The sequence below is a fragment of the Labrus mixtus genome, chromosome 10 (genome assembly GCF_963584025.1).
Source record: "Labrus mixtus chromosome 10, fLabMix1.1, whole genome shotgun sequence".
Taxonomy (NCBI): domain Eukaryota; kingdom Metazoa; phylum Chordata; class Actinopteri; order Labriformes; family Labridae; genus Labrus; species Labrus mixtus.
In genome coordinates, this window is record NC_083621.1 from 454,191 (window position 1) to 466,690 (window position 12,500).

A 12,500-nucleotide genomic window follows, 5' to 3' on the forward strand; every position below is an offset into this window, starting at 1 on the left:
TTTCTTGATGTCAGTGGGGTTACATGTGGAGCTTTGTTTTGGGGCTTTAGAGGGGACCAGCGCCATCTTGCATAGTGCTTTGTTGAACTCATTGCCTGGATTCATGCTGGATGCCAAGGCTGCTGCTCTGACACTATTTGAGACCCTTCAGTCCCTGCCGGTCTTCTTCCAGTCTTTGGGACTTTAAATTTGGACCGTTAGCGGGTCGAGCCGTAACACGATGAGGTTGGGTGGAAGAAATGGATCTTTTTCCAGCTGATGCACAATGTTAGCCCGGTCGCCTCCTCTGGATTGGGTTAACGTTGAGCATCGGCTGGAAGCAGCTTTGGGCCTTTTTCTCTGACTAACTAACGTTTATCAACCAGCACTGACGACTGTCCTGTGTATCGCCTCCCTCTCCAATAACTCGTCCCCTCATAGATGGCGGGGCAGCAAACTTTGGCCTCAACTTCCTCACCTTCATCATCCTGTTCAACAACCTGATCCCCATCAGCCTGCTGGTCACTCTGGAGGTCATCAAGTTCATCCAGGCCTTTTTCATCAACTGGGTGAGTGACCGTCTGCGGGTCAGCTGAGCGCCTTGTTGGAGAGAGAGAGTCGCTGCTTTATGGGCGAGTTAGATTCAAGTCGTCACAGTTCTTATTTTTTTTAACAATATGCTTTTTGAGTTTTAAACATTTTTCCAAGATACACAATTACAATTAAATAAATTCTGAGGGGAAAAAAAGATATACACATTTATAAAATAAATAAAATATGATAATACAAAATAAAAAAAATAAAAAACTTGAATTTCAAAATGTTGCAACATTATTACTGTCCATATTAAATAAAAATAACCAAAGGGAGTACATTGCCATAGATGATTTGTTAATCACAAATATTCTGCCCTATAACAGTTTCTGCAAAAACGACCACGATTACAGACATCGGCAACTCTTTACCAGCCTCGCTCAAAATATGTGACAGATCTTTATCCTGAAGAAAATGAATATACAGGCCCCAGATATCGTCACCCTCATAGTTCTTCTAGTCTCGTGTTGTTTTACTACAAAACTCAAAGAATATGTCATTACACCTCCCGTAAGCCCCGCCCCCCTGACAGGCCACTTAAAGGGAGACTCCTGCAGGCTAACATTTATTGACAACGTGTCGGCGCTCTTAACCAATCATCATCATGACGTCAGCTTGGCACCGTTAAACCCGTCTTATAAGGCCCCGTGTCCACCTGGCGTGTTCTCCGGGCGCTGGCTGAGCCCGAGAGAGTTAGCATGAAGCGTTTGTGCTCTGAGAAGAAAAGCGCTGCAAGTCCGTCCTGTCTCCATGACAACAGTCTGTTGACCACGGCAGCTGTATGAGCGACACTGCTCCGTTACTTTTTACTGCGAGTATTATATTTTAGATCGTTTATTTCCCGATCAGACGCGGAGCGAGGAGGATGAGGGTACGAGACACGATCAGTAGGTGACAAAACTACGGGGAACATTTGGAAAAGAGCGGCGAGGAGGTCGAAATGGAAAAAGACGCTGGGCGCTGCTCTTATTCTCTGCTCATTGAAAACAACTGAAAAAAGATGATGGCGCTCAGCCAGGTGGTCACGTGGCCTAAGAAGAGAGCACGTTTAAACCTTTAGAGCACGGTGAAGTCCAAACATCTGTGATCAGACGGAGCGCCTGAAATGTTCTCAGTAAGTGGGTCAGCACCACGTTCCTCCGCGGAGGACTCGTACTGTTCCTGTTCCCTGAAGTTATTCTGAGCCTCATTACATTTTTAATGAACATCAGAGCGAGGAATGTGAGCAACATTCAGGACACTTCTCCGTTAGCTTCACTCCCACAGCGTCGGTCCGCTCCGTAGCTCCTGGAGGGGAAAAAGATCGAATGACTGAAAACAAATAATGGACTTTTTGATTTCACCTCTGATGATGAAAGTTTGTTTGGATGAAAACTTTGAAGTTACTCTGAAGTTCTTTGTGGTTTGTTTCAGGACACTGACATGCTGTATGAGCCCACCAACACTCCTGCCATGGCTCGCACCTCCAACCTGAACGAAGAATTAGGCCAGGTGAGAACGTAAAGGTCCAATCAGTGAGCTGTGTAGAGCGTGAAATGATAAAGGTATCTTACTATCTGATCATTAAGGAAACATGTTGAAGTGCTGGCTTCTCTGACAACAATGCAGCAGCCAGTATGTCCTCCTTCTAACTTTAGATTCTGCTCCTGAATGCTCTGGATTTGTTTGGACCAGAGAAGGTAGGCGCTTTTAAGACACGCCCCCACATGGCCGTTTTGGACGCCCCTCTGTTTGTCAGATATGAGAGCAGTTATCAGGTCAACAGGTGTTGCAGCGATGGAAGCGGGCAAGAGAAGTGGTTCAGATAGAAGTGATTGTACCCGACCTAAAAAGCCTCTGCATGTTTCTAATAAGCTCCACGAGCAGAAACGTGCTCAAACTAGGATCAATATTGGAGATGCTTTTGAAAAATGGAGAGAGGTTAGAACACAGAAAGGTTTACAGACCCATGCAGAGCTGGATAAACACTGAAGCTTCAGAGTCCACCACATGGTGACCTGAGTGAGCATGGACTCTAGAGAGGAGGGGGGGGGGGTCAGATCTCTATGATGTTTAGAATTTAGACTGCAGTATTCATTTTAAACACTAGGTGTCAGAGTTACATACTGCTCCTTTAAATCATTCTTCATATGATAATGATTATTTATTATTCTGCCTCTTTTACCCTCACAGGTCAAATACATTTTCTCCGACAAGACGGGGACCCTGACCTGCAACGTGATGCAGTTCAAGAAGTGCACCATCGCTGGTGTGGCGTATGGGTACGTTCTGTTTACTTCACCTTCTGTAAACTACCCCCCCCCCCCCCCCCCCCCCCCATCACCATCATTAACTGCCGAGTGTACATCGCAGTACATCTGGAGTTTCTCTCTCTTCCCTGGCTTTCTCATTAGCTGTTCATCGACCGTCTCTCCTGTCGGGGATTTCGTTAAAAAAATTACTCTGATAAGCTTCAAAGTGTCTTCACACACAGCTCCGTTTACTTTTCCATTCACTCATCTCTTCATGTTGTTTTCTCTCTGAGAGTCTCGTTCACATAATCAGCCTCAGTGGATGTGAGGGCGGAGCGTCGCCACAGAACACGATTGATACCGAGCCACAGCTAGCATCACAGCTAGCATCATGCTAGGAGAATACAGACAGATATCCAGAAACCTCCACCATCACTGATGATGTCATTACGTTCATGTGAAAGTGGAGGCCGTCAGATGTTTTGTTTCTTGTTCTTTGTTTAACTGGGTCAGTCCCTCTCTCTCTCTCTCTCTCTCTCTCTCTCTCCTTCATCCCACGCCGAGCTGTTCTCCTTTGATTCTCTGCAGTGAGGACTCCCTGTTCTGCAGCCGATGAATATGGATGAGTGTAAAAACAGAGTTTGATGATTGTTTGGGTTTTCCTCTTTTGGCTTTGAAGAAGAGAAAACATTTATTCACAGTCCAACTCGTATCCGATTATTTGTCCAAAGAATCCTCCAGTGTGCGGCGTCATGATTATTTAACTGCTCCTGATGGAGTCGGCGCCTCCCCAACCTGGAATCATAAAGATCAGACATGTCCTATTCGGACTGCAGCAGCCAATGAGAGCGAACCTGGAGGTCTGGGGGTGTGGCCGACTCGTCTCGTGGTTGAACATGCCCTCGTGTCTGTGGTCTCCTTTGTTTTTAAAGTTGGTTAGGAGCGTGCAAAAACAAGTTTAGAGACTCACATTGAGTCGAAGCGTGTCGTACTCCGGGGTCAGCACACACACGAAGACGCCGCTCGCCTTGTGTTCATCCTCACCACTAATGAAGCGCTGCTGTGATTAATGAAGCCGACCTCACGGGGGCAGACTTTAATTAATTCCACTGGATTGGCGTCCAAATCTCAGGGCGAGAGACTGTTGAGGTTAGAGCGACTCCCACAATCCTCCTGTGAGGGTTAATAACTCGAAAAATTAAAAGGCACAAAGTATAACCCAGTTTAACCAGCTGGTCACATATCCTCCTCCTCCTCCTCCTCCTCCTCCTCCTCCTCCTCTTCAACATGTGTGTGAAGTTTCTTGTTCTAAATCCACTGTGATCCTGTATTTGATCATGTCTATAAACCCCTCTATTTCAGCCCTGCTCAGAACAGACTGTTTCTGTGTCTGTACCTTTAAATATGTAAATGAGCTGTGTCTGACCACGCCCCCTCTCTGGAAGGGCTTGGGTGTACTCTGTCTTTCTCGCTCCATGTCCTATTGTTTACGGTGAGAAGGCAGACTCAGAGGGCAGAACAAACACCTAGCTGTGGGAGGAGTCACATGATGAGTCCTCATCGAGGCGTCTCAGCGTGTTTCACCTTAACCTTCAAACATGATCAGATCTATAAAAAACAAGATGGCGGCGATAAGACGCCGTTATCTAAACAGCGTTTAACCTGCTTTTCTCCCCTAACCCGCCCAGCTCTCGTCTAACCTTTCATTCACTCACATCGTAACCATGAGCGTGTTCATAACCGACTGTGTGAACGCCATCATTTCTCTCCCCAACAGTCACGTCCCCGAGGCTGAAGACGCTAGTTTCGCAGAGGACGAGCGGTAAGATGGCGTGTTGTGTGATGGTCGTTTTGGCTTCTGTGATGTTTCCGTGCTGCCTTGCCTTGTGGAAAGTCGTGACTTTTGAAAACAACACCTCAATGTGTTTCCCTCTCTGTGCGTTCAGTCTGTACGTGGCGCTTGGTTTTTATCTGTTGCTGTTGAAGAACGGCCATCGACACATGTTCCCTCGTGTCGTGGCGTCCTAACAGGCTCGTGCACGCTCAGCAGCGTTCACACACTCACAGCTTCTCACATCCATCTGCTCTGGCGTTGACGTTTGCAGAGACAGCATGGGCGTGTCCTATCTACTGTGCATGGGGGGGCGGGGTTAATCTGGCTGCTTTGAGAGGAAGATGCAACCTCTACTCTGCATGTCTCTTGTTGCTCACGGACGCAACTGCGCTCAGTAAGCGGTCTCAGACACACGGGGGCGAGAGAGCCGGAACGCGTTTGATAGATGAGATGCATCGTTTGAATCACGACGTCCGATGTTAAACACTGAGCGCCTGATTCACGACGAGGATTGCGCTGCTGTTGGTGGCCGTTAAATCTCAGACGGCGTCCTGGGAGCGCCGGTCTCGTTTGCATGTTAGTAAATCAGGGAATGTTTCAAACTGGGCACAAAAACAATAAACCAGGGGTTGAATGGTCCGGTGGCTGTCAGCGTGGAGACGCTCTGGTTACCATGACGACCGCTGCTTCTCTCCACATTCAGACCCTGAAGAAGAGCTAACGGTGTCTGTGTCTGAACATCATCAGAGCTAAACGCTTTGAGAGTTAGACTCAGAGACGAGACGAGAGAGGGAGAACGTGAGGAAGCAGATATTAGAGACTGTAATCATCGTCAGCCAATCAGAGCCTCAGCGTCAGATGGAATTGGATTAGAGCAGCACGCTGTGTCACAGGATTGATCGTCCGCTGCTATTGACTGTGAACAGCAAGCACTCGTGTTTCCATAGCAACAGGACCTCTGAGTGCTGGCAGATAATCAATACCTGACTGGTCGTCCACAGCCGGCCTCACAAAATGTCATCCAGCCGATCGGCTCTGAGGAGGAGCGATTGGGTCGTCGTGATCCAAAGATGTTCTGCAGCATTCCACATCTCTGCAGAGTCGTGTTTTAAAACTGAAGAGTGTAGAGATCAGAGAAAGGACGATTTGAGGTGTAATCATTGGCTGTGTTTCTAACGTAGATCATCCTCGGGGGGTGGGACTCCGTATGTGGCTCTGAGGGTTTAGAGACTTTATGGTCGCCTCACCAACATTTTCTATCGACCGGATCCACAGGATCACAGAATCATGAATCCCTCCAGACGCCCCGAGCTCCCTTAACCAGCTTCAGTTGAACTACATTAAGGTCACAGTTTCACCACGGCGCTCTGAAGAGACTCGTCCCAGGAGAACGTTTGTTTAACCACAAGTATCCCAGCAACGGTTGCTATGAGCCAATCAGAGGGCCAGTTTTATTTGAAGGTTTCTCACGTCTGTTTCCACAGATTTAAAGAATCCTGTGGTGAAGTATTAGATGATTTAATGTGAGGTTTTCCGTTAAAGCTCTTCTTGGTTCTGATGCCTCTTGCGTTCCTCCACAGCGCCGCTCTCCCGTCACATCGTCCTCTGATCCACCGGGTTCTTTTGACTCCTCTGTCTCCTCTTTCCTTCCAGGCACAGCACGCAGTCCTCAGAGGAGGCGGGCTTTACTGACCCGGGTTTACTGGAAAACCTCCAAAATCATCATGTAAGTACCGTGAGGGTCTGTGCCCCCCCCCCCCTCCCCTGCGTGGTCGCTGCTCTGAGGAGGAAGCGAGGACGGACTGTGAATCTAATCTTGTGTGTTAGTGTACGATGGACGTTTTTATCTCGTGCTAGCAGACTCATTAATTGTTTCTTCTTTAAAATCAGTTGAACTGGAAACGAGGCGTTAATGACGGTTTGTTTTCACGGGCAGGCGACCTCATCGGCCTGACCTCATCGGCGCAGACGTTTGTTTAGCCGCTGCAGGAAACGTTTCCTCTGCACAGAGATCAGACTCCACACACATGAATATAGAACATATAGAATATGCTTTTCTGATCCGTCCTGAGACTGTGAGCGAGCAGCGAGCAGCTGTAGTGATGAAACCTGTGACTGATCAGCTGTTTGAGTCGCTCAGAGTGTCAGCACTAATCAGTGTCAGAGCGCCGGGGACGGCGAGGTTTGTGTTGTCATGACAGCAGCAGCTCTCCACACATTCAGTTCATCCTGAACCGTCTTTACTTTAATACTGAGAGTCCCGTACCCACTGCTAATTATGATATTATAGTGAACAACGTGTCGCTGTGTGTAAACCGTCTCGTCTCTCTGGTCACGAGCTGCAGGTCTTATCGTTCTCCTGATGTGTGCTGAGCCGTCTTCATACTGAAGCTCGTCTGATCAGTCGTTCTTAATTATTTATGAGTGTTGCTTTCAGAGATCGTCTAGCTGGACTCTGGTTTTTCTTCTTCTTTAGAGGAATATTTAGACATTTTGTGAAAACTGCAAATGAAGTCACTAAAATATATTTAATAATGAAAGCTCCTGATTATCGACCTCGTGTTCACAGGCTGCAGGTTTACAGGAGTTGATACAGAGTAGAGGGGGTCAGTCTGGAGGAGAGGGGGACCAGCAGTGCTGATATAAATCTGTTCCCCTAACGCCGCCCTCCACCCCACCAAGTCTCAGTATCCTCTGAGGGTGTTTGTTTCATGTTCTCTCTCTTCTCTTTGTCCACACCGAACCCATCTGAAGTGACGAGTGTCCGTCACTGTTGCCCTGACAACCGGACGCCCAGGAGTCCGTCTGGGTGATAGCTGGCAGCGAAATGCTGCAAACGGTCCTTACAAAGATAGTAATATAAGAACACTCTCACACACACACACACACACACACACACACACACACAGGTACACATGAGAGTGTCCTTCAGAGGATACCTGTCAACTCCGAGCGGATTAGCATGCTGCTCGGAGGCTAAGGGGGCGCTCACAGCCACCTGGACTGTAATAGTCCCCCCCCATTGGTTTGCTCCTTTGTTCCCTGTTGGCTCCTCAGAGTCTCTTCAACCAGCAAACAGGGATATGTGACGACCGTGTGTGTGTGTGTGTACACAGCTCGTTGTTTGATTAGAGGGAAACATCTGCAGCCAGATGTGTTCGCCATCCGGTCCTTTAACATCCGGGGTAATTAAATAAAAAATCATGTTAGCTGAAGCTCGCCTTTATCTGCCGCTCTGCAGGTTTTAGACGACACTAGTGTCTACATCGAGTCCGTCCTGAAGCCATCAAACAGCTCAACTTCAATCTGAGGCCCGCCGCCACCGCCGCTCGAGCTTCATCTGACTTCATGAACAGTGAAAACATGACCTTCTACCTGAGGTCACATTAACACACGCTGAGAGGGAAAAGACTGCTGCTTTAAATATATTATTCAGGATTCAGGATATTATTCTTCCAGTCTCTTAATGTTCTTTTAACTTAAGTCTTTAACAGCTGCATACTGAACACACCACGACAGGTGTGACAGGTAGAGAGTCGTCTCTGTGACACATCAGCTGAGAGCCATGCAGGTGGATCACAGTCCGTCAGGCAGTGGAGCCCCGCCTGACCTTGTTTCAGATCCTTCAGGTCTCTCTCAGTGTGCGGTTTCCGTGTTGTTGTGACAGCTGTTGTGTGTCGAACGTTCAAAGTCAAAGCGCCGTTCTCTCTTCCTTCCTGTAGCCGACAGCTGCTGTCATCCAGGAGTTCATGACCATGATGGCCACCTGTCACACGGCGGTCCCCGAGCACACCGATGGAAGCATCACCTACCAGGCGGCGTCTCCAGGTAGATCACACTTTAAGATTCAAAACTTACAGTCTGCTGCCTCTTTTCTTTAAAGCTGCTGATATTTACTGACATCATTACCCAGGTAAGAACGTGATTTCTATCCATGCACACACTGAAGCAAACATCGAGCTTTAAAAAGACTTTAAGGAGCGATGAGTTCGACCTGGTGAAGCGTTCATTATCGTTTTTAAGAACATGCTCTGAGGGAGGAAACGTTGATATTTGTCAGCTGCTCACCTTCAGCTCGGCACCGCTCGCCTCCAGGTGACGTGTGTGTGAAAGGTGCAGAAACATTGAGAGTGTGTTTCTGAGGCTTCAAAGAGATCTCCATCAGTGTCTTTATTCTGTTCCCGTTTTATTGTTGGGATGTGAAGTTTCCCATCCAGTGACCTCTTTGTCTCACCAAATGGAAACTCTGCTGCAGCCTGCAGCTCTGTGTTTCATAAAGACATTGATAGAGTGAGGAGTGTGCAGAGAGAGAGAGAGAGAGACAGACAGAGAGAGAGAGATACAGTGTGCAGCACGTCTGTCACGTCTCATCGTCTAACACATCTCCTCGCTGACACACCTGCCAATCATCACAGTTTATTTTGATAGAACGCCACTCAATCATCAGAGGAGGTGAAATTTTTCAGTGAGTCCTGCAGAATGACCAGCTGGTGGGACGCCCTGTGTCTGAACGCCAGCATCTTTGTGTCCAATGAGGAGAGAGCGTCTGCAGCAGCAACACAGAGGAAGCTCCTTTAATTGAAAGTGATTGACAGGTCAGGCAGCCATCTTTAATTAAAGGTGAGGCGCTAACGTCTCCTCGTACTTCATCACTGATCTGAGTAAAGACACACTGACACGTGTTTGGAAGAGTTTCTGCTGCTTCACTTCTCTGAATACGAGCGACCACGCTTCTGCCTGATGGCTCAGAACAGTCCGGGTCCTGTGGAGCTCTGGGGTTTAAAGCAGAGATGTGATTGGCTGCAGAGAGAAGGGAAGTGAAGTGAAACAGAACGAGCAGAAACTTTTATTTATCACCCTGCAGCGTCAACCACCTGGTCCGTCTGTCAGTCACTGCTCGCCCCGTTAGAGCGTCACCGTGACGACTGTGATTGAGGACAAGGAGACTTGGTGCTCGCCCCGTTAGAGCGTCACCGTGTCACCGTGACGACAACCACCTGGTCCGTCTGTCAGTCACTGCTCGCCCCGTTAGAGCGTCACCGTGACGACTGTGATTGAGGACGCGGAGACTTGGTGCTCGCCCCGTTAGAGCGTCACCGTGTCACCGTGACGACAACCACCTGGTCCGTCTGTCAGTCACTGCTCGCCCCGTTAGAGCGTCACCGTGACGACTGTGACTGAGGACGCCCCGTTAGAGAGTCACCGTGACGACTGTGACTGAGGACGCCCCGTTAGAGCGTCACCGTGACGACTGTGACTGAGGACGCCCCGTTAGAGCGTCACCGTGACGACTGTGACTGAGGACGCGGAGACTTGGTGCTCGTCCCGTTAGAGCGTCACCGTGACGACTGTGACTGAGGACGCGGAGACTTGGTGCTCGTCCCGTTAGAGCGTCACCGTGACGACTGTGACTGAGGACGCGGAGACTTGGTGCTCGTCCCGTTAGAGCGTCACCGTGACGACTGTGACTGAGGACGCGGAGACTTGGTGCTCGTCCCGTTAGAGCGTCACCGTGACGACTGTGACTGAGGACGCGGAGACTTGGTGCTCGTCCCGTTAGAGCGTCACCGTGACGACTGTGACTGAGGACACGGAGACTTGGTGCTCGCCCTCTGAGGGCCACAGTCTGTAACGTGGCGTGACCCGTGGCGTGTCTTTGTCTGACTCGTTGTGCTCCTGTGTGCTGCAGATGAAGGAGCTCTGGTGAGAGCAGCCAGAAACCTGGGCTTTGTGTTCTCTGGCCGGACCCCGGACAGCGTCATCATGGAGATGGTAAGTTTGATTTATATATTTCTATATTAATGTGAGAGATCTGACATACGCTCTGATGATAGATGTTTGATACTCCATACTGATAGCACCATGTTTTTAAAAACGTTTCGTGTAACCAGCTTCAGATCACTTTATTCAGCGTCCAATCAGAGTGATTTTCAGCCTGTTGTTTGAACAGGACCCTCAGTGTTGGATAGAAGGAAGCATCACGTAGGCAGTGTTTGGATCCTGAGCTGACGTAGTGCTCCACCTCTTCATCAGCCTGTCTCTTCTCAGGATTACCTGATGATTGCACTCTAAGTGAAGAAAGGCCAGAACCATTTACATTTCTGTCCTCCTGCAGAGAACATCTCGTTCCCCAGACGTGGTTAACCTTCATTAGGACCTCTTAAGCTCGCAGCATCTCTTTAATCTCTCCGCCTTCTACCTGAAGGTCTCTACAATTAAGACAGTTAATAGAATTGTTCCTTTTTATTCTCCCTCCGTCAGCTCTGCCAAAGCATCTGATAAACACGTTTAAAGTGCTATTAGGTCTGATTAGGGTGGTGCCACGGGGTCGGCTTGTGCTGCTGAAGATTAGCAGGCGGAGGAAGGTGTTGAGCTGTGTCCGGTCAGATTGTTTTAACTTCTCTGCCTCTCTGGTTTCAGCTCGGCACAGAGGAGAAGTATGAACTGCTGCACGTGCTGGAGTTTACAAGGTAAATAAAAGTGACGGTAGAGGCTGCTGAGTAAAGAGTCCATCAGTATTAACTCATCCATTCATACACATTCACACGCTGATGGTAGAGGCCGCTGAGTGAAGAGTCCATCAGTATTAACTCATCCATTCATACACATTCACACGCTGATGGTAGAGGCTGCTGAGTAAAGAGTCCATCAGTATTAACTCCTCCATTCACACGCTGATGGTAGAGGCTGCTGAGTAAAGAGTCCATCAGTATTAACTCCTCCATTCACACACTGATGGTAGAGGCCGCTGAGTAAAGAGTCCATCAGTATTAACTCCTCCATTCACACGCTGATGGTAGAGGCTGCTGAGTAAAGAGTCCATCAGTATTAACTCATCCATTCATACACATTCACACGATGATGGTAGAGGCTGCTGAGTGAAGAGTCCATCAGTATTAACTCATCCATTCACACACTGATGGTAGAGGCTGCTGTGTAAAGAGTCCATCAGTATTAACTCATCCATTCATACACATTCACACACTGATGGTAGAGGCCGCTGAGTGAAGAGTCCATCAGTATTAACTCATCCATTCACACACTGATGGTAGAGGCCGCTGAGTGAAGAGTCCATCAGTATTAACTCATCCATTAATACACATTCACACGCTGATGGTAGAGGCCGCTGAGTAAAGAGTCCATCAGCATTAACTCATCCATTCATACACATTCACATGCTGATGGTAGAGGCCGCTGAGTAAAGAGACCGTCAGCATTAACTCATCCATTCATACACATTCACACGCTGATGGTAGAGGCCGCTGAGTGAAGAGTCCATCAGCATTAACTCATCCATTCATACACATTCACATGCTGATGGTAGAGGCCGCTGAGTAAAGAGACCATCAGCATTAACTCATCCATTCATACACATTCACACGCTGATGGTAGAGGCCGCTGAGTGAAGAGTCCATCAGTATTAACTCATCCATTCATACACATTCACACACTGATGGTAGAGGCCGCTGTGTAAAGAGTCCATCAGTATTAACTCATCCATTCATACACATTCACACGATGATGGTAGAGGCCGCTGTGTAAAGAGTCCATCAGTATTATCTCATCCATTCATACACGTTCACACACTGATGGTAGAGGCCGCTGTGTAAAGAGTCCATCAGTATTAACTCATCCATTCATACACATTCACACGCTGATGGTAGAGGTCGCTGTGTAAAGAGTCCATCAGTATTAACTCCTCCATTCACACGCTGATGGTAGAGGCTGCTGAGTAAAGAGTCCATCAGTATTAACTCATCCATTCATACACATTCACACGATGATGGTAGAGGCCGCTGAGTGAAGAGTCCATCAGTATTAACTCATCCATTCACACTGATGGTAGAGGCTGCTGTGTAAAG

The 12,500-nt window shown here is 48.2% G+C and overlaps 1 protein-coding gene across 1 annotated transcript in view; it reads left to right on the plus strand.

Moving 5' to 3' along the window:
• The window catches only part of atp8a1 (ATPase phospholipid transporting 8A1), a 130,594-nt gene that overhangs the window by 44,602 nt on the left and 73,492 nt on the right, over positions 1-12,500 (plus strand). Inside the window, exons 12-19 of the mRNA XM_061049113.1 lie at positions 421-548; positions 1,987-2,064; positions 2,746-2,834; positions 4,582-4,626; positions 6,292-6,364; positions 8,361-8,466; positions 10,328-10,410; positions 11,059-11,108. Coding sequence (XP_060905096.1) covers positions 421-548; positions 1,987-2,064; positions 2,746-2,834; positions 4,582-4,626; positions 6,292-6,364; positions 8,361-8,466; positions 10,328-10,410; positions 11,059-11,108 — 652 coding nt within the window. The remainder of the gene's footprint in view (positions 1-420; positions 549-1,986; positions 2,065-2,745; positions 2,835-4,581; positions 4,627-6,291; positions 6,365-8,360; positions 8,467-10,327; positions 10,411-11,058; positions 11,109-12,500) is intronic.